Here is a 22,665-nt window from a genome sequence, read left to right on the forward strand (position 1 = left end):
AAACAAACTGTATCCCCCATGCCTTATACCTAGTAGAGTGGTGACAATGACACCCTCAGTCTCCCAGTCTGTAAAATGGGTGACAGATCATGCCAGCTGGGTTTCCTTCTAGCTGCACCCTCTATGGTTCTGAGGCTCACTGTACAAGTAGCAAGCACTGTTAGCTTGTGAGCTGGCTGGCTCTCAAGGCAAGGGCTGCCCCCAGCTCTTAAGAAAAGTCCAGTTAAAGGGAATGCAAAGCCACGTTCCAGGGACATCTCTTGGCAGCTTTTGCGTGGCTGGAGGAGTTCAGGAGACCTGCTCTGACCCCACTGCTCTAGGCTCTCAGGCTCCCCACCATCCAGACTTTCCTTTGTGGCCTGGTGCTGCCACAGGGCTTGGCAGAAGAGCCTTAGCTCTGTGCCTGCATCCTGTGGGGTTTTTGTCTGCATGTGCTTTAATGAATTCTTTCCTATAACATCCTGTACAGAAGAGCCTCTTTAACTTCTGCCTCGTGATTACAGGGAAGAAGAGGGGATAGAGAATGAGCTCCAACAGGGGAGAAAGGAGAAAACCCTCGCCTGTCTGAAACAGGCAGAGGGACTCAGATGACAGCAGGGAAGGACCTGAAGCAGCCTTTGGTTGGGGCCGGTGTTTATAATCCCTGTCCTAGATGTGAAGAAGGATGTGGTGTGCGCGGTAACAAACACCACTTAAGGTGAGGACATCAGGCCATGTGTGCGGCTGTGCTGAGGTGGAAGCAGTTTACATATTAAACCTCCGACCCCTGAGTTCTTCCTCACTGTGCTCATACCTATGAGGAACATTATTAGACCCCATCAGCTTCAGGGAAAGGGGAGGGAGAAAGTGACACACCACGAGGTGGGCAAACAGTGTCCCTTTGCTGCTTTAAGTTAGGAAACAGACTTACCAAGTGTGCTGGGGAGGGGGACCTCGTGTCCTTGACTGTGGAGCTGGAGGGGACATCGAGAAGGGGCCATTTCATCTGCAGGTACTACACAGAGATGGAAAACAAAACAGCTGGTGAGAGGCGGCCTCACAGGTGCCCAAAGCGAGCAGAGAAGTTCTGCACATGGGGAGTGGGTGATTCAGGAAGTCCTGCCATTTTAACTCCACAAGCCCCGTACTGGGTCAATTTCCAAATGATTTTACAAGGGTAGAACATACATTATGATCACTCCCACCACCACCCCCCACTCCATCATTTTTGGGGGAACCAAATGACAACGAATCTGAACTTTAAATGGGGGAGAGAACTGACATATTCCAGCACACTGACCGAAGAACCAGTCATGAACCTCAAGTCATCCCTGCTCTGCTCACGAGAAAAGTGGGGCTCATTGAGGTAGCCCGACTCATTTCCACCTGTTATCACATGTAATGCTCCCCAAGAAACAGCCTCTCCAGAAGTATCTGGTGGATGAGTGAATAAAAACCATCTGCCTGACATGCTGGGTCATGGGTAATATCTATCCATTTTCAAGAAAGCTGATCTTACTTCTTTATAGTGTTTCTCAACCTTGAAAAGATTATCCAGGACCCTTCCCTCTCCCATGTATCATTACAAAAGACCAATGCAATTAAGAAAAAAAAAAAAATCCCAACCCAAACACACACACCCTTCATGGGTTCAGATGCCCGCTCTGCCAATACAGGCTATGTGACCTTGGACAAGGGCCTCAACAATTTGGAGCCATGTTTTCTTCATGTGCAAGGCAAGGCTAATGCTACAGGTTGTTAGAAGGATTAGGGACAATGCGTCTCACGCATGGAAGAGATTTGAAAATGGCAGCTATTATTTTCATAAGCAAATCATTAGTCTTTGCAGGAGCAAAAATACACAGGCTGTCTTAGTGCTCACACTGATCTGGTGCTTCTGGGCAGCAGACCAGCTATGCCATCTCTTCAAAACCCTTGAGGCGATTTTGACAATTAAAGATCTGGCAGGAAGTGATGGCTCCAAGAAGAGCTTCATAGAAAGAATGAGGTCTTTGACTCATTCCTTGCTCTGGTCATTCAATTTCAGGGGGCAAAAACAATCAAAATTTGGCCTTGCTTTATGAGCAGAGAGCAGTAAAGTAGGATGGGCAGTGCCCCAGAAGGCCCCTCTGCCCTCATCAACTACAAGCCTCGACTGATAGGGCAAGAACTGGACTTTGGAAGAGGTGTCCGTAGGCAGGAACAACACCCAAGGACACATTCGCCAAGTGCCAGGAGAGGCACAGGCAACAGGTGGGATGGGTCTAGGACAGTGCAGAGGGGCCTGGTGGAGGCAGGAATGCAGCAGGCACTGAGGGCCCCCGAAAGCACATTCTGTGCCCTCTGGTTCTCTGCACCCACCAGTCTGCTGAGCCTCACTCTGGCCTGTCCTCTGCTGACCCTATCTTCTTCTTCCCCTCTCAGAGCCTGCACTTCTCAGATGAATTAACTGGCAAGTTAAAAGCCCTGGGCAAATATTGGTATTGTTAGTCAAAACTCATTTCCTCAGTGAATAATAGCATTTCTGTGACATTTGCAGGTTTTCACACATGACCCTGTTTAATCTTCACAACAACGCTGTTATTACAAGTAGGGGTTACTACCCCACATTTCCAGATGAGCTAATGAAGTTAAACACAAGGGAAGTGACTTGCTCAACTTCATGGATGAGAGCTGGGGGGCCTAGGTCTTCTGACTTCAAATTCCACACTTTCACTACGCTGTGAGTCACAGGCTTTTCATAACATCATCTTCTTCTAGAAAACAGCTCCCTCTTCTCCCCCCAGTCTCCAGCCTTTTCTTTGCTCTGATGGGTTCATACGAGGGCTGGCCACACAGAAGCTGAACGAATACCACATCAGTGAATGACTCAATGTATATACACATCAAATACACGTCAGTGGTTTCCTATAGGGATACTTGGGGGCCAGCAGAGTTTACATTTGGGTGTTAAACATCACACTCACTTCTCTAGAAGCAACAACCCGCCCCCCCCCCCCCGCCCCGCAACATTTGTTTGCTTTTTAAAGTTGAATGGTAATAACAAAGATCAGGTGCCAAGGAGAAGCATCCCAAATCCACCTCCCCCCATCATTAAACATGATAGACCAAGCCAAAACCAAACTCACTGGGGCTCCTAAAATCCAACACTATCGGCATCTGGTTCTCTACTCAGAGTCATAAAGACACACACTGAACACGCCTTGTCCTTGTTGGCTTATGGGGATGCTCTTAGATCAGATGGAGGTGGCCCCACGGATTCTAAATGCTGGCTGGGCACCTAGGTAAAGTTTTGGGTGTTAAATAAAGCTTTGGTTATGGAGAAAAACTGACTCATAGGTCTCTTACCCATAATGTGCTGAGAGGTGGAGCCAGAAAGGTTGAATGCTGGCTGTGAAGCAATGAAGGGACCTTGGGGGGGAGGGTGGGGAATGTGGACGTGAGAGGGACAGACACTGGCATTTAATAGTATCAACTGACCTCATGGGTTGTTAGGCAGAGCTGGTGTGAGGGTGCTAGTGCAAGGTTAGTCCAATCTTGGGACTACTGACATTTTGGGCTGCATAATTCTTTGTTATAACGGGCTGTCCTGTGCGTTGTAGGATGTTTCATAGCATCCCTGCCTAGAAAACAGTACTTCCCCTCCCCCCAGATGTGGCAACCAAAAATGCCTTCACTCCCGGGGGTGGGGTGAGGAGGTGAAAAGTGCTCCGGGTTGAGAACAGTTAAGAACTGCTGTGTGGCTGGGAGCTGGTACCCGGTATGCTATGAGCTCCATGAGGATTTGTCTGCCTTGATAGCGGGACATGAAGGCACAAACATGCATAGAAATGCACACAAACATTCGCAGTAAGGGCTCCTATTGTGGGTAGTTTACCTTGTGCTTGGTGTTTACCTAAGTGACAGGATGCCTTGAGCTCCTGTGGTAGGAGATCCCCGGGGTTTCCCCTCCCCTCAGGTTCAGGCTTACTCACTGATTTTAACCTGGAACCTGGAGGGTGGTGAGCATCTTTACTCCCCCAGCCCCATGTCAGGGAAGAGAGCAGAGGGGAGATGTGGCTCGGGTATGAGCTGCGCCCCGCCAGGACCCATCCTGTTCCACCGCTCCTGGGGTGTGTGGGCATCCGCACAAGAACAGGGTGCCGCATTCTGGGTGTGGGGATATGGAGGGTTGCCTCTACCTGCTTTCTATTTCTCTGTCCTTTTTTGATTTCAAAACAAGAGGCAGTGGTGGGAAGACCTGTAAGACAGGAGCCCCTGCAGCTTAGCCACATCCTGAGGATGGGAGCATTCAAAAGAGAGAGCCGATATCCCAGAACCATGAATTGGGGCGACACACCTTGTAACACTCACCCCCTCAAGACCACAAGATTGGGGGTGGCTGAGCAGTCACGAATTCCTTAATTCCTGGGTCAGGCCAGTCCAGCGTTAATGTCAAAACACCTCTTCTTGGCTGAAATTCTCATGGGGGACCAGCCCCATGATAACCCCAGGGACAATCGCTCATTCGTGGGGCATGTCCTTGCTGATTAGGTGATAAGTGTTGGGCAGCCTGAGTGAGAATCTCTGAGCTGCCTGAGCCTATGGCGGTCATGGTAGGTCATGGTACACGGGTAGATTAAAACTGCTGCTTTCATCTCTAATCCTTACGAGGGAGAGGAGGGTGGGGATGGAAAAGCACTAAACGGATGATAGGTAAGTTGTAACTTTGGTGAAGGGTAAGACAGTACATAGTACTGGGGAAGCCAGCACAACCTGTACAAGGCAAGGTCCTGGAAGCTCCACAGACACATCCAAACTCCCTGAGGGACCGAATTGCTGGGCTGAGGGCTGTGGGGACGATGGTCTCGGGGAACTTCTAGCTCAACTGGCATAACATAGTTCATAAAGAAAATGTTCCACATTCTACTTTGGTGAGTAGTGTCTGGGGTCTTAAAAGCTTGCGAGCGGCCATCTGAGATACTCCACTGGTCTTACCCCATCTGGAGCAAAGGAGAATGAAGAAAACCAAAGACACAAGGGAAAGATCAGTCCAAAGGACTAATGGACCACAACTACCACAGCCTCCACCAGACTAAGTCCAGCATAACTAGATGGTGCCTGGCTACCACCACTGACTGCTCTGACAGGAATCACAATAGAGGGTCTGAGACAGAGCTGGAGAAAAATGAAGAACAAAATTCTAATTCACCAAAAAAGACCAGACTTGCTGGCCTGACGGAGACTGGAGAAACCCAAAGAGTATGGGCCCACACACCCTTTTTAGCTCAGTAATGAAGTCACTCCTGAGGTTCATCCTTCAGCCAAAGATTAGACAGGCCTATAAAGCAAAACAAGACTAAAGGGCCATACCAACCCAGGGGCAAGGACTGGAAGGCAGGAGGAGACAGGAAAGCTAGTAATAGGGAACCCAAGGTAGAGAAGGGGACAGTGTTGACATGTCATGGGGTTGGTTAACCAATGTCACAAAGCAATATGTATACTAATTGTTTAATGAGAAGATCATTTGTTCTGTAAACCTTCATCTAAAGTACAATAAACAACAAGAACAAAACCTGCTGGCTTCGCCAAGCCCAGTGTAGACGCCATTCAACTTGCGTACAAGGCCCAACATGGTTCCTGACCGGTGTGTCATGGCGGGACTCCAGCACATAGTGAAGACGTATACACAGTGGTCTGGCTACCCTCCCTCCTGGGGTAGGCCCATGGCAGTGTAAAGTACTGGACTGGGGCGGCATCAATGCAATTGATGGCCAAGCAATAACGATAGCTACCACTTACAGGGTGCTATCCAGCCAAAGCACCTGGAGCACAGCCACCACCTGCCTATCGGCAGAAGCCTGCATGTTGCTATGACGCAGAACAGAGTCCAGCAGAGCTTCCAGACCAAGAAAGAATAGGAAGAAAGGCCTGGTAACCTACTTCTGAAAATCAGCTCATGAAAACCCTATGGATAACAATGGTTTGATCCTGTTTGCATGGGGTCACCATGAGTCGCGGGCCAACTTGACAGCACCCAACAATAGCAATCTATGGGATAAATACTCCTGGATGATACTCAAAAAAAGAAAAAAAAAACCCAAATGGCAGGTCCTATCACCCTCGATTTACATATACTACTTGATATGCTGCTACCGGGGGTTGTGGTTCTGAGATGAACAGATACACAGCGTTTCCCAATCTTATTGTATCCGGAAAACCCTTTTTTGGGGGTTCCCTGGAACACACTTGGGTCAGTTCTGCCCTTGTGGTTCACAGTTAAGCAGAGCAAGGCTGTGGTTTAGAACATGTCTTTACCTTGTTAAGGAAGGATGATTCTATTCCTATTTTTAAGTTGTTTTCATTGGAACAGTTGTCAAATTCTCTCAGCATCTACCAAATCCGTCAAGTGGTTTCCTGTATTTGACTTATTCCTGAGATGTAAAAGATTTTCTTACACCAAAGCGCGCCTGCCTTCCTCAGGTGAGCCCTATTTGGTCACGGTGGTTGGTCTGTCCTCGTACTACACTTCAGGATGCGAATCATGAGTGCCGTAAGATTTTCCTTCTACATGCTTAAGAAGAGCGAACAAAAGTTTTCTTTTTGTGACATTTTCGCCAAGTGTTAGCAGCAGTATTTCGGCTTTATTAGACCTAACAGGGGCTGCTCCTCTTTCCTGAAGTCCTGGGTCCCTTTCTGCTTCTTGGGTGAGCACTTAGCCAGCCTCGGGAAGGGTCCTTGTGAAGGGTGTCCTCACCAGAGAGCCAGGCCCCTTTCTTGCAGGGAGGTGGAGAATCCGCCCTACAGAATCCCTGCGTTGAGACTCTGCAGCAGATTAATTGCAGCTGTGTCCTGGAATTTCCCCAACATACAAATCTTCATGATGTAAAACAGCTGGGAGGAAATCCCAGCATGCCCTGTACAGAGGCAGAGCTGCCAGTGAGCTACGGAGATTAACCCTCCAGCTCCCAGAAGGTAAGGAGAGCCCCTCTCCAGTCACACCCACCCAGTTCCAAGCTTGTTTTGGTATGGAGGGGATTCAATGGTCACATACTCGCTGGCCTGGTTCTCGGTAAGGCCCACATCCTCCCTGTCCACACATCCCCACAGAAACCCTGTAAGCAGGGCCCAGGCAAGAGAGGAGACAAAGCTTCATGTCACAGAATCAACAGCAGTGCCTCCAAATGGGCTCACTACAGTCGGAAGCAAGGAAAACAAGCCATCTTCGACAACTTTCCAGGTAAGAAAACTCTACCCCACGGAATCTCTGCGGCTTCTACAGAACATGGATGGAGGGACATGTATGGTGTACAGAGAAAGAGCCCTCTTCTCTAGCATTCCAGTCTCGCTGGCTTTTGTGCTTCAGTAGCAGATACCCCCACTAGAATAAGGCCATCGTGTTTGGTCAAGTAGAGGGTCAGCAAAAACGAGGGAAACCCTCCATGAGGTGAACTGCTACAGTTGTGACAACAATGGGCTCAAACATATCTATGATCGTGAAGGTGGCAGAAGACCAGGCAACGTTTTGTTCGGTTATACATAAGGTCACCGTGAGCCAGAGCTGACTTGACAGAGCTAACTAACAACAACAACGGCAGATGCTGAGGCTTACCTATTTAGGTGACCAGGTCTTCCTGCTTCTCTGGTCCCTAAAGGCAAACGCAGACTCCAGTGACCCAGAGATGCCCCTTTAATAGAAAAAGGAGGCTTCCCCAGGCCTCTCTCTCCTGAGAGTGTGTGATGCTGCCCTGAAAAACAAGGCAAGACCTCACGACCAAAGGCCTTTGAAAACCCAAGCCACGCAGGTAGATGGCTTTCCACCAAACGACAAAAAAGACATTGTTCAGGCGGCCCTCTTCTGCCTTTTTTTTTTTTTTTAATGTGCTTTAAGTGAAAGTTTATAAATCAAGTCACTCTCATACAGAAATTTATATACACTTTGCTATATACTCCTAGTTACTCTCCCCCTAATGAGACAACACACTCCTCCTTTCTACTCTCTATTTTTGTGTCTATTCAGCCAGCTTCTGACACCCTCTGCCTTCTCATCTTCCGTCCAGACAGGAGCTGCCCATATAGTTTCATGTGTCTACTTGAGCCAAGAAGCTCACTCTTCACCGGTATCATTTTCTACTCTATAGTCAGTCCAGTCCAATCCCTGTCTGAAGAGCTGGCTTTGGGAATGGTTTCTGTCTTGGGCTAACAGAAGGTCTGGGAACCACGATCTCTGGGGTCCTTCTAGTCTCAGCCAGACCATTAATTCTGGTCTTTTTATGAGAATTTGCCTCCTCTGCCTCTTAAGACTTATTTTAACAGGAAGGCTTATATCATAAACGAAAAATGTGAAGAAACAATCAGTTTCTCCTTATGCTCCATTCTGCCACAGTTAGGGACATAATCATTTCTCACCAGGATCACTGAAGTCATTTTCCAACCTTCTAGGGGAGTTAGCCCTCTAAAAACTAACCAATCGGTTCTCTTTCTTGGGTAAAACCTTTCCCTGGTTGGTTGCTAGGCTCAAGGGATTAAAAAAAAAAAAAAGAAAGGCATCCAAACATGGTGCTGTTGAGTTGATTCCCACTCAAGGTGACCCACGTGATAAAGAGTAGAGCTGTTCCTGTTCTGTAGGGTCTCCTTGGCTGTAATCTTTAAAGAAGCAGATCACCAGGCATTTCTTCTGGGGTGCCCCTGGGTGGGTTCGAACCACCAACCTTTTAATTACTAGTGGAGTACAAACCATTTGTAAAACCAAAAGCCTTCGGGCTTCCTCTGAGGAAGGCCCTCAAATTCACCAGCAATCCAGCACCAACCTATGTTTCTGGCTTCAACCCTCACCACTCCCCTCTTGCACTAGCTGCCCTGAAGGTCCTACTCTTAGTACACTGAGTGTGCCATACTGTGCTGCTGGCCCCCTGCCAGACAGTCTTTACTCCTGAGAAGGGGACACTAAGCCTTCTGTAAACCCCGGCCCCAAGGTCACTTCCTGACATGTCTTCTCCAGCTCCCTCTTGAGCTGGTCTCTCTCCCCTCTGCAACCCAGCTACCTTGGTGTCCCCATGCACCCCACGCTGTGTTGAGACCCACCTGGATGTTCTGTCTGCCCCTGGACTGTAAGGGTCATGCCCACACCCTCAATTCCTTGTACAGAAGCCAGCAATTATGAAGTGTTTGGTAAGTGTTTTCAGGCTCTAAAGTCAGAGCCATCTATGCTGAAACCCTGTCCTGCCTTATATTAACAGAGTGGGCTTCAGCATGCTGTTAGCCCCTATTTCCCCATCTGCAATATGAGGCGGCCCAGCCTTCTTGAATGCTTTAGAGATGTGGAACACACACAAGGGAGTCTATCTGACTCTTGAGCGACCGGCTCTCACATTATTCAGTACCACCAAGAATTCACAAATGTAGACTGGAGCCTGGGATACCCAACCCTGCCAGTTCCTGGAGGCCTCCTTAAGATCCTAGATCTTCTGTAGAAATGGACATGAATTGATCTACATTTGAAAATACACCAACTTCCAGCAGCTAAGTCATTAGTGGGGAGACAAAAAAACTTTCCGAAGTAGGAAAAATTTTTAGTTGTAGAAGTCACTGAAGAAGATAAAATAAAGTATTAGAACAGGCTATCAAACAAGATGGATTAGACAAGGCTGTAGGAGCAAAGGTATAGAAACAAGTTTTATACCCTTATCCCTTATTTTCTTTTCTAAAAATGAGTTGTTTCTGCACTTGCTTAGCTTTGTGGGTGGCACTAAATCCCAAACACAATTGCCCTCTCTGTTTTGATTGAGTGTAGAAGGTTGGGTTCCTTCTTGAGGTTTTGCTGGTGGGTGACTCCTTACAATTAAACTCAATTAATAAATCCATAATGCCCTAAAATAAGCTACCTTTGAGAAATTAATACGAAGTCCTGGTGGCACAGTGGTAGAGCTCAGCAGCTATCAAAAGGCCAGCAGTTCCAATCCACCAGCCGCTCCTTGAAAACCCTATAGGGCAGTTCTATTCTGTCTTACAGGGTTGCTATGAGTTGGAATTGACTTGACAGCAACTTTGGTGGGGGGGGGGGGGGGCACGGAAATTTAATATGCCAGACACAATTTTGTAGGAAAAGTTATTTAGAACCCCATTTTTACAGTGTTTTAAGCCAAGGAAGTAGTTTTTCTCCCCAGCACCTGCCATAGCATTTAAAAAAAATTTAGTTAACAAATATTTTTGGTGCTCCTCTTGGGCCTGGTAACAGAGACATTCCAAAAATATTTCTTGACTGAAGAGTAAACTCAAAGCTGAGGGTGGGCTGGCTAGGTTTCAATGTCCCCATCAAAATGTATTTTTAGCCTTCCCCCAAGTAATTTACTTTCTTTCTTGGGTGACCCCCAAACTATTCTCTCCCCATCCCATTTCAGAAAACCAGTTGCTGTTGTTTAGTCAATTCTAATTCACGGCGACCTCAGGTGTATCAGAGTAGAACTATGCTCCATACAGTTTTCAATTGCTGGGTTTTCAGATGCAGATTGCCAGGCCTTCGGAGGCAACTCTGGGTAAACTTGAACCTCCAGCCTTTCAGTTAGCAGGTGAACAAGTTAACCATTTGGACAAGCTGGGGAATCCTCCCATTTCAGAGAATTTGGGACTTCTGCCTTGGTAGAAAAAATTTTTTTCTAAATAATTTATTTTTGTTGTTGTTAAGAATATACCCAACCAGAGACTACATCATCCTGAGACCAGAAGAACTAGATGGTGCCCGGCTACAATCAATGACTGCCCTGACAGGGAACACAACAGAGAACCTCTGAGGGAGCAGGAGAGCAGTGGGATGCAGACCCCAAATTCTCATAAAAAGACCAGACTTAATGGTCTGACTGAGACTAGAAGGACCCCGGTGATCATGGCCCCCAGACCTTCAGTTGGCCCAGGACAGGAACCATTCCCGAAGCCAGCTCTTCAGACATGGATTGGACTGGACAACGGATTGGAGAGGGATGCTGGTGAGGAGTGAGCTTCTTGGATCAGGTGGACACTTGAGAGTATGCTGGCATGTCCTGTCTGGAGGGGAGATGAGAGGGTGGAGGGGGTTAGGAGCTGGTGAAATGGACACGAAAGGAGAGAGTGGAGGGAGGGAGCGGGCTGTCTCATTGGGGGAAGAGTAATTGGGAATATGTAGCAAGGTGTGTATAAGTTTTTGGGTGAGAGACTGACTTGATTTGTAAACTTTCACTTAAAGCACAATAAAAATTATATTTAAAAAAAAGTTAAAAAAAAAATATATACCTAGCAGAACATACACCAATGCAACCATTTCTACATCTACAGTTCAGCAACACTGATTACATTCTTCCAGTTGTGTGACCCTTCTCACCCTCCTTTTCTCACTTGTTCCTCCTCCATTAACATAAACTCACTGGCTTGGTAGACAATTTTTGACTTGACCACAGATTTGTTTTTAAAAATTGGCTCCCCCGAGAGGCCAGTTTTTAGTAGTGGAAGAATGGAGCACTGGTTGCAAGAGACCAGGGTTCTTGTGTCATTTGAACCTCCCGAAACTTGAACATCTCATCTTTAAAATGGGTATTCATCAGGATGAAGATAAGGGACTGGAACAGATGGGGGCGGGGGGGGGGGAGCCCAGGGACAGAAACCAAAGCACTCGTCTGTCTAAACCTCAGCAGGTTTCTGGGAGCGAAGACTGCTTTCTTCATTGCTGAGTATACTCAGGCTTGCGTGTAGAAAAAGAGCAAAAAAACCAAACCCACTGCCTTTGAGTCAATTCCAACTCATAGTGGCCCTATAGGACAGAGCAGAACTGCCCCATAGAGTTTTTGAAGAGCGCCTGGTGGATTCGAACTGCCGACCTTCTGGTTAGCAGCTGTAGCTCTTAACCACTATGCCACCAGGGTTTCCTAAGGGCTCAATAAATAGATCAGATGTTCTAGCTGAACTCTAGTTACAAGCTGTGTGCCTGGGGAATTTACAGGCTCTCTGGTTTCTCACCTGTGACGTGGAATCGCAGCACCCACTGCCTGGTATGGCAGAGTTATCATCTCAAATGTGGCCACCACTTGGGTGAAGACCAGGCACAGTGCTGGGCATGGAGTGAGTACTTAGGAAATACGTGCTTAGTCACTAAATTTTACAGTTATTTTTGTTCAATGAGCCTATAACTTGCACCTTAGGCAGTGGCAGGAAAGCGCTAATTAACAGAGTTTGGCCACTCAGTCATCTAAGGCGGCTTTGTGGGGAGAGAGCCTGTTCAGTGGTGCACTCAGAAATGTCTAGTTTGATCTCCAAGCTTTAAAAGAAAAAAAAAGGCCAATTTGCTGCATTTGCTGGTACCCATGGCTTAATGCTGCCACCATGGCTGATCTGCAGCCACCACGGTGAGTCACTGAAGGCGGTGTCGGCAGAGATGTTCATAGGGGCCTGGGTGCCAGCTGGACCAGCATGTGCTGCCTGTGGGTGAGGACCGAGGGGGTCTCAGGGGTGTGCCCAGCTTGCTGGGGCTGTTGGCTGCTTTCAGATGGCTGGAAGGCAGGCAGACACAGCCCTTGGCTGCAGGGGGCCCAAGATTTTGCTGCAGAGCTGTACACCTGGCCAGGTGATCTTCCTGACAGCTGCACACTCCTTTCAGAAGGAGCAGAAGTCCAGAGCACTGACCGCATAGGGTGTGTGCTCTCCAAGGCTGGACTGGCTCTGGGCCAGAGTGCAGGGATTTCAAAAAAATTCTCAAACAAACTGCTTTCAGGTCCTCGTTTCTGCAACTCAGCCCTGTGTCCAAGTGGCCTCTCCACATGCGCTGGGAGCCTGGGCTTACAGGTACTTTGCATGCGCAGTGCCTAACAATGAACCACCATTGAGAAGCTTCTTTGCAGAAACTAGCTTTGGAAGCCTGGCCCTCCCTTCCTGGAGCTGAGCCCTGCCTGGCCCATCCTCCTTCTCCTTTCTGACTTGGGCCTCATAATTACCATGTCTTGCAATTGACAGTACTCCCCCTACCCCTCACCTCAATCATCAGGTTAGATCATCTGCCCTGGCCCCCACAGCGGGCGGAGTTCACCTGTTAGCCTCTGACCTGTGGGCTCACGCTCAGCTGACAGAACAAACAGCCTCTGCCCTTGCACAGATTCCAGCCTGTTCTCTGGCCCGAACATACGTTAAATCCCACCTAACCATCCTGTCCCTTCTCCTGCTCACCTAGCAACATATTACAGATGGTCCCATATCAGTACAACAGGGCTGGTCATTCTAATAGCTGTGTTATATCCACAGTATGCAGGTGCTGTAATTTACTTGTTTTGGTTAGCTGACGTTGAGTTGAGCCGGCCCCTGTTACGAACTGTGTCCCCCCAAAATGTGTCAACTTGGCTAGGTCATGATTCCCAGTATTGTGTGGTTGTCTTCCATTTTACAATCTGATGTAATTACCCTATGTGTTATAAATCCTAACCTCTATGATGCTAATGAGGCAGATGTGAGGCAGTTATGTTAATAAGGCAGAACTCAATCTGTAGGATTAGGTTGTATTTTGAGTCCATCTCTTTTGAGATTCATGAAACAGACATGCGAGCAGAGATGAGGAAGACCATGTCACCACCAATAAAGAAGAGCCCGGAGCAGGGCACGTCCTTTGGACACGGGGACCCAGGATTGAGAAGTTCCTAGACCAGGGAAGACTGATGACAAGGACCTGCCCCCAGAGACAAAAGACAGAGAAAGCCTTCCCTTGGAGCTTGTACCCTGAATTTGGACTTCCAGCCTTCCAAGCTGTGAAAAAATAAATTTCTCTTTGTTAAAGCCATCCACTTGGTGGTATTTCTGTCATAGCAGCACTAGATAACTAAGACAGCCCCCAACTCATGGCCACCCCATGCACAATGGAATGAAACACTGCCAGGTCCTGCACCATAATCCTGATGGGCTATGGGTAAGACCATTGTGATCCACAGGGTTTTCACTGGCTGATTTTTGGAAGAAAATCATCAGGACTTTCTTCCTAATTCCATCTTAGTCTGGAAGCTCTGCTGGGACTCGTTCAGCATCATAGCAACACACAAGCCTCCACTGACAGATGGGTGGTGGCTCCTCAGTGAGGTACAATGGCCAGGTATCGAACCTGGGTCCCCTGCATGGAAGGTGAAGATCCCACCGCTGAACCATCAATGTACCTCCATAATTTACTCTGTGGCCCTGTATTTACAGGCATTTAGGTGGTTCCCAGTCTTCTGCTTCAATGACTATCCTTGAACATTCACCATTTTGCTCATGGATGAATACAGTTGTAGGATACATTTTCTTTTTCCCCCCTGTGGAAGTTTTTTATTAATCCAAAAGACATATTCCAAAAAATAGAGAGCATTAATCTGACACTTTTAAAGTAAGTATCCAAGTTTTTTAAATTTTTCCAAAAATACTTGTTTTTTTTAAAATAATTTTTATTGAGCTTTAAGTGAACATTTACAAATCAAGTCAGTCTGTCACATATAACCTTATATACACCTTACTCCATACTCCCACTTACTCTCCCCCTAATGAGTCAGCCCTTCCAGTCTCTCCTTTCGTGACAATTTTGCCAGTTTCTAACCCTCTCTACCCTCCTATCTCCCCTCCAGACAGGAGATGCCAACAGAGTCTCAAGTGTCCACCTGATAAAAGTAGCTCACTCTTCATCAGCATCTCTCTCCTATCCATTGTCCAGTCCCTTCCATGTCTGATGAGTTGACTTCGGGAATGGTTTGTAGGATACATTTTTAACTGTGAGGGGAATTTGCTAGGTACACACATTTAGGTTTGGGGAGTTATTTACCAAATTTCTCACAATCTACCCCGCTAACTCTCTCCCGTGGAGCAGCTGGTGGGTTCGAACCATCAACCTTTCAGTTAGCAGATGAGTGCTTTAACCACTGTGCCACCAGGGCTCCTTAGGCAACAATATCTATTAAAAGCAACCCTACATTAATTATTTTTATCCCCAATCCAGTGCCTTCAGTTTTCCGAATTAAAAAGCTAATGTTTAATGTCTTTAGCAGCTTCCCCTGTCTCTAGCTAGACACTGAGTTCTTTGGGTTCCAGGCATCTGAAATCCAGGCCATCCCTATTTTGTGGCTGGGCCACTCAATAGCCTGTACCTGCTCTCCTGCCTGCGGGTCCGTGTCTGCTCCAGACTGTCTACCCCAGACTGTCTACCCCGGAGGAACTTGGAGTAGCTATCCAGTTAGAAGGATGGTGGGCTGCAAGCTACGTTGACAGGTCACTTTGCTCGGATTGACAATATGTCTGTGGTCCACATCAAAAACAGGGTGGTGGGTAGAGATTCGACGGTCCTGAACACTCTCTGCAGTGTCACCACTGGCTCTGGCTCTGACTCCCTCTTTCTCTCTCTCTACCCTCACTTGTCCTTGGAAATATCTTTCTGAACCATCAACCATGCTCTTTAAAACTAGCAAGTGGCTTCCCATTTTTAGCAGATTGCCTACCAAGTGATCAAGATACAGTGACAGCTCTGTACAGATCACTCCACAAATATTGAGGGAGCACCTCTTACATAAAAAGTGGCTATTTGTGCCTGCAGGTCCCTGGGTGGCCCACATAGTTTGCACTCAGCTGCTAACCTAAAGGTTGGTGGTTTGAACCCTCCCAGTGGTACCACAGAAGACAGGCCTAGCAATCTGCTTCTGTTAAGATTACAGCCAAGAAAACCCCATGGAGCAGCTTTCGTCTATAACAGATGGGGTCACCAGGAGTTGGAATTGACTCAACGGCAACAGACAACACATTTATGTAGATGTATGATACTCCACAGGAGAGATTTAACCATTTTTAAGTGTGCAACTCAGTGGCATTAATTACAATTATGCAACTGTAACTGTTGTACAATTACAATTGTGCAACCATTACTGCTATTTCCAGAACTTTCTTCACCATCCCAAGCAGAAACTCTGCATTCATTAAGCAGTAACCTCTAATCTACTATCCGTCTCTATGTGTTTGCTGATTGCAGATATTTCATACAAAGTGGAATTATACAATACCTGTCCTTTTGTGGGGAAGATATTGAAAAGTGCGTAAATAACTAGAACATAAGTCAGCAGATGACAAGTTCAGAGAGGAACAGGATAACAGCAAGCAGGAGGTATCGAGGCAAACCTGGAAGGCTGCGTACGGGAGGCCGCATCTGACCCTGGGCAGGCAGGTGAGAGACATGTCTGTAGCTGTTTTACTTTTTAAAGCATTTTCTATTAATTATCTCATTTGATCTTAATGACCCCTGGATGTAGATAAAGCAGGTATTAAAAAGGGGGAAACACCCTGCAGAAGCTGCTGGATTTACCAAGGACACTGAACTACCTGGTGATCAAGTTGGCACTAGACTTTTATGTATAACTCACAGGGTACCAGATTCTGGTTTTTGCCTTGGAGAAGCTTTAATCAGATCTTGGAAACCTGATTCTGTAACTGGGATTGTGGGTGAGCAAATACAGGACACAAGAGCTACCCATGGCAAACACAGATAACAGACCATGGCACTTTACCCCACTAATGTTGGGTAAGACCACCCACGTCCTTCTCAACACAGTATACCAGGCAGCCACTAACAATTGATTAGAACTGATCTTTAAGGTACGGTCTATTCATTCTCTCTAACTGAAGCCTGGCCGTAGACACAGATATTCTGTCTGGTGGGTAGGAGGCACAGAGACTAGGCCCCGGGAACATTCCTTTCCTGGCTGTCAAATTGAGGAATTAAGCTCCTAGATATACAAGGAAAAAAAACACACACACACAGTAATAATTTGCAGAACATCCATTGACCAAAAGCAGGCCTGGGAATTCTGCAGTTCATGGATTTTCTCCTGTGGGAGGAGAAGCTGGAAAGCATCCCAGGTATTGAGGAGAAAGGAAGCAGGATCTGTGTATAATCAATGGGGAACAGGAAGAGCACTTATCTAGGGCAAGTAAAACACACAGCACAAAAGAACAGCCAGGCAGCTGGGGGCTCCACAGTGCTCCAGAGGCCTCTCTCCAGAACCTTCTCCACCGCCCCTGCCCGCCCCATGGCTGGCCAAAGTCAACAACTCCTGGGCACCAGGAAATGGGAAATGTCTGAGGAGGTCCCTCCAGAGATGGGAAGTTCTGGAAAGATCTCTGACATTGCAGGTGACAGAGGGCTCTGGGAATAAGCCCACACCAGACACCTCTACCCAGGGCCAGCACTCCTGGTAAAAGAGCCCAAGCACAGGTCACACACCCTATGCTGGTCTGTGTCTATGTGTGCACTCATGTGTGTACAGATGTCATGTACGTGCACCCATTGGTGCCTTTTAGGGACCAACAAAATGATTCTGCGTTCACACTGAGGGGAAAAAACAAACAAAAAACAAACCCGTTGCCACTGAGTCAATTCTGACTCATAGCGATCCTAAAGGACAGGGTAGAACTTGCCCCATAGAGTTTCCAAGGAGCGCATGGTGGATTCGAACTGCTGACCTTTTGGTTAGCAGCTATAGAACTTAACCACGATTGAGCTGAAGGGCACAGGGCACTGTGATGGGCTACTAGAAGGGCTAAGAAGTGAACATTCACTGCGGGCACACTGTGTGTCAAATACTTTACGTCACAGCACCTACACTCATCAGGCCTTCCCCTCCTCATTTCACCGTGTTGTACCCCATTCCCATCTCAGTTTTGAATATAATAACACCTCCTATTTTGGATATTTGAAATATTTATTTTAACAGACATTTAATATATATATATATAAAAGCATGAAAACTTTTTATTTCTTGGACACTCTTGCTTACAATGAAGCTATATTTTTTACAAGTGGGAGAAAAGTGAGTCCATTCCAGGAAGAATATTAGGTAAACAGTATAGGTATGTGCCAAAAATTATACAAACAACTGATGTTTGACAAATGTTGTTATAGAATCACATGTTTATAGCCATTAGGGGCTACACCAAATAAGGGGTAAGGGTATCCCCAGGAACAGGAGGAAGGGGTTCTGTACACAAGCCCAAAAGTCAGCTTGTCCCAAGACACATCACTCTCTTCTCAAACAGCTTCTCAGCCAGGGCCACCATCCGTGTGTGCACCACCCACGTCAGAACCTCGACATCTCCGCCTCCACTCTCTTCCTCACTCCTGGTGGTCTAGCCAGTCCCTAAGTCCTGTCCATTGGTGGCCATGATATTTCTTCCATCTTGACTACCCTTGACCTTTCAATAGCCTCCTGACCAGCTCCTTGACTTCGCTCAACCTCTCTTCCAGTTCAGTCTTAAGACCCTGCTGTCCCACTGACTTTCCTGCTCACAGTTAGCTGACGTATCCTCCCTTATCTCTCCTAAGCCTTCTGGGGGCTGGAACCAAATTGTACTTGTCCCTTGGCACAGCATATCATTGGTGAGAGGAACCTGGGGACTACCGCAGGGTGTTTTTAGGATTAACGCATTACAGGCACAATCCTCCCTGAAGGTCTTCCCTGTAAGGTCAGCCAGCTATAGGAGGAAATGCTGTATCCCAAGGCCAAATGCAGTTAGTGGCCATGCTCCTGGGACTGCCCCCAGAGACCCTAATTTAGTTGGCCTGGGGCAACAGCAGTGATAACCATAGATAGCCCTTTGGGAAGGCAAAGAACAGAAGGAATGGGTCAGCCCACTGCCAACGGGTAGCCTACCAGCCACACGGGACTCCATTTACCTAATGCAATAAGGTGGATCAAGTCAAGCATGCAACTGACAGCATGCCTGTTTCCAATTACTTTGATAGTTCCGCCATTGCCATGGATTGAACTGTGCCCCCAGTCAGCTTGGCTAGGCCATGATTCCCAATATTTTGTGACTGTCTACTTTTTTGTTGTCTGATGTGATTTTCCTATGTGCTGTAAATCTTATCTCTACGATATTGATGAGATGGAATTAGTTATGTTAATGAGGCAGGGCTCAATCTACAAGATGGGTTGTGTCTTCAGCCAATCTCTTTTGAGATATAAAAACCAGAAGTGAGCAGAGAGACAGGGGCACCTCATACCACTAAAAAAGCAACACTGGGAGGAGGGCCTGTGCTTTGGACCTCAGGTTCCTGCACTGAGAAGCTCCTAGTCCAGGGGAAGATTGATGACAAGGATCTTTCCCCAGAGCCAACAGAGAGAGAAAGCCTTCCCCTGGAGCCTTTCCCCAGAGCCAACAGAGAGAGAAAGCCTTTCCCTGGAGCTGACGCCTAAATTTGGACGTCTAGCCTACTAGACTTTGAGGGAATACACTTCTGTTTGTTAAAGCCATCTACTTGTGGTATTTGTGTTGTAGCAGCATTAGATAACTAAGACACCCCTGCAGTTTATATATTGATTAAAAAAGTAACCTGATACCTCTAACTCTTCTACTGCACGGGGCTGTGATTCTGGGTTGTGCGGCAAAACCCTGCTGTGGAATATAAAACCCACTGCCGTCGAGTCGATTCCAACTCATAGTGATACTATAGGACAGAGTAGAACTGCCCCATATGGTTTCCAAGGAGTGGCTGGTAGATTCAAACTGATGACCTTCTGGTTAGACTACTGGGCTCTTAACCACTACGCCACCAGGGTCTTTGGACTATAGCATTTCTGAAATTCATACTGTTTGATATTAATGTCATTTCAGGTGAATAAACAAGTGTGCAGAAAAGGGGCAGCAAACTGCACAGAAGTGTGAACAAGTGTGAACAGATTTCTTTAAAGACACTCTGATTATTTACTGTACCAGGTAATCTACCAAGCTACTTCCATGTATTATTTCATTTAATCCTCATAGCCTTATAACATAATGCTATTATTACCCCTGTTTTACAGATGAAGGGATTAAGGTACAAAGAGTTGAAGTAACTTGCTCAGGTCCTGTCTCATCTCAAAGGCTAATTTTTAACCCTTTCATTATACCGGTGCTGGAAGAGAAAAACCACACCACTCATCTAACCCATCTGGGCACTTCTCAGAAAGGGGACTCAGGCCCAGGGTAGTGAACAGTCCCCTCCCATGATTACACAGGACACTGGCAGAGCTGGAATGAGAACAGCCAAGGCACCCTGGCACCAGCTGCAGAAGAGCTAGGATGGATCAAGGTTTTTTTGCAACAAATACACAAGCTATTAAAAAACAAACAAAAAACGACCAAACTCATTGCCGTCGAGTCAATTGTGACCGTACAGGACAGAGTAGAACTGCCCCGTAGGGTTTCCAAGGGGCGGCTGGTGGATTTAAACTGCCAACCTTATGGTTAGCAGCGTATGACTCAACCACTGTGCCACCAGGGCTATAGGTACAAATATAAAAAGACTGGAAGTGATGAAAATATTAACCTAAGCAAATCAACATTATGAATGCTAATCTGCAGAAGTCATATAATACACAACAAACTATAATTGTATTACTCAAATTTCATTATAGAGAAACCATACATTCTGAATAAGACCAATAGCTCCACGCTGCCCCCTGGCGGTTACCATGTGTCTACCAGAAAAGGATGCTAAGCCAACCATTCTCTTGGGAAAAAGACCCTGGATAAGGACATCTGACATATTGGAAACAACATTAAGGAAAGGTCTTAGAAATCCCAGGAGGAAGTGATCTAGTGGGTCAGGAAGGATCAGTCCCAGGAGAAGGACATCATGCTTGGTAAAGTACAGCGTCAGCGGAAAAGAGGAAGACCCTCAACGAGATTGACTGACAGTGGCTGCAACAATGGGCTCAAGCATAACAATGATTGCAAGGATGGCACAGGACCAGGCAGCGTTTTGTTCTGTGGCACACAGGGTCACTGTGGGTCAGAACCAATTCGATGGCACCTAACAACAACAATCTTTATGGGAGCAGACTGCCAGCATAGTGTCTGGTGGGCTTGAACTGCTGACTCTTTGGTTAGCAGCTGAGAGCTTAACCACTATGCCACCAGCAGGACTCCTTTTTACTGTGCTTTAGATTAAGGTTTACAGAGCAAGTTAGTTTCTCATTAAACAATATACATACTGTTTTGTTACGTTGGTTGCCAACCCTGCAATGTGTCAACACTCTCCCATTCTCAACCTTGAGTTCCCCATTTCCATTCATCCAGCTTTCCTGTCCCCTCCTGCCTTCTTGTCCTTGCCCCTAGGCCTATGAGCCCATTAGTCTCGTATACACGGTTGAGCCGAGTGTATTAATGTTTGTTTTATGGGCCTGTCTAATCTTTGGCTAAAGGGTGAACCTCAGTAGTGACCTCATTACTGAATTAAAAGGGTGTCTGGGGACCATACATACTCTCAGGAGTTTCTCCAGTCTCTTGTCAGACTAGTAAGTCTGGTCTTTTTTTTGTGAGTTTGATTCTACGTTTTTCTCCAGCTCTGTTTGGGACCCTGTATTGTGATCCTTGTCAGAGCAGTCTGTGGTGGTAGCCGAGCACGGCATCCGGTGGAGGCCGTGGTAGATGTGGTCCATTAGTCCTCCGGACTGACCTTTCCCTTGTGTCTTTCGGTTTCCTTCATTCTCCCATGCTCCAGATAAGGTGAGGACTCCTTTAACCACCTTGAAGTCTGTTAAATTGACAAAGGCCTTTTTTTTTTTAATTATCATGTGCACTTTTTTTAAAATTATTTTTATTGTGCTTTAAGTGAAAGTTTACAAATCAAGTCAGTCTCTCACATAGAAACTTATATATACCTCAATACATACTCCCACTTACTCTCCCCCTAATGAGTCAGCCCGCTCCCTCCTTCCAGTCTCTCCTTTCGTGACCGTTTTGCCAGTTTCTAACCCCCTCTACCCTCCCATCTCCCCTCTAGACAGGAGATGCCAACACAGTCTCAAGTGTCCACCAGATACAAGTAGCTCACTCTTCATCAGCATCTCTCTCCAACCCATTGTCCAGTCCAATCCATGTCTGATGAGCTGGCTTCGGGAATGGTTCCTGTTCTGGGCCAGCAGAAGGTTTGGGGAGACCGCCGGGATTCTTCCAGTCTCAGTCAGACCATTAAGTCTGGTCTTTTAATGAGAATTTGGGGTCTGCATCCCACTGATCTCCTGCTCCCTCGGGGGTTCTCTGTTGTGTTCCCTGTCAGGGCAGTCATCGGTTGTGGCCGGGCACCATCTAGTTCTTCTGGTCTCAGGATGATGTAGTCTCTAGTTCATGTAGCCCTTTCTGTCTCTTGGGCTCATAATTACCTTGTGACCTTGGTGTTCTTCATTCTCCTTTGATCCAGGTGGGTTGAGACTCATTGATGCATCTTAGATGGCCACTTGTTAGCATTTAAGACCCCAGACGGCACACTTCAAAGTGGGATGCAGAATGTTTCCTTAATAGAATTTATTTTGCCAATTGACTTAGATGTCCCCTGAAGCCATAGTCCCCAAACCTCCGCATGGGCACTTTTTTATATCCTGTTATCTGTTAGTGAGAAAGTCAACTAGGTAAATTCTTTCTTGTGCAATGTGTAGGTTATGTGTCAAGTCTTCTAAAGGCTTACCACCTTGAGGAATGTATGCTAAGGAAATAATTGGTAACTGCAAGATATTAAATACTTTATGCTATGGTTATGATATTTGAAGTCATGGACAAGGTGAGTATTTACAGACACCATATATTGGTAAGTGGAAGAGCATATTACAAAACATGTACAGATTCCCACTTTTGTAAAATATATATCTTTAATGTGTTGAAGAGAAATCTGGAAAGATAAACACTAAGAGGTGATGTGAATTTATCTCTGGATGA

At 46.7% G+C, this 22,665-nt stretch overlaps 1 protein-coding gene and 1 long non-coding RNA gene across 5 annotated transcripts in view; one reads left to right on the forward strand and one right to left on the reverse strand.

Annotated features, from left to right (window-relative positions):
* The window catches only part of TCF7L1 (transcription factor 7 like 1), a 206,059-nt gene that overhangs the window by 19,565 nt on the left and 163,829 nt on the right, over positions 1-22,665 (reverse strand). For 2 of the 4 annotated variants that reach the window (XM_049857618.1, XM_049857620.1), the window contains exon 4: positions 911-994. The exons of the other annotated variants lie outside the window; for them this stretch is intronic. In XM_049857618.1, coding sequence (XP_049713575.1) covers positions 911-994 — 84 coding nt within the window. The remainder of the gene's footprint in view (positions 1-910; positions 995-22,665) is intronic. 4 annotated transcript variants of the gene reach the window in all.
* LOC126061214 (uncharacterized) lies at positions 6,604-11,052 on the forward strand. Its single transcript, XR_007513712.1, has 3 exons — positions 6,604-6,933; positions 7,069-7,198; positions 10,643-11,052. It is a non-coding gene; the product is annotated as an uncharacterized LOC126061214 (long non-coding RNA).

This window comes from Elephas maximus, chromosome 17 (genome assembly GCF_024166365.1).
Source record: "Elephas maximus indicus isolate mEleMax1 chromosome 17, mEleMax1 primary haplotype, whole genome shotgun sequence".
NCBI classification, from domain to species: Eukaryota; Metazoa; Chordata; class Mammalia; order Proboscidea; family Elephantidae; genus Elephas; species Elephas maximus.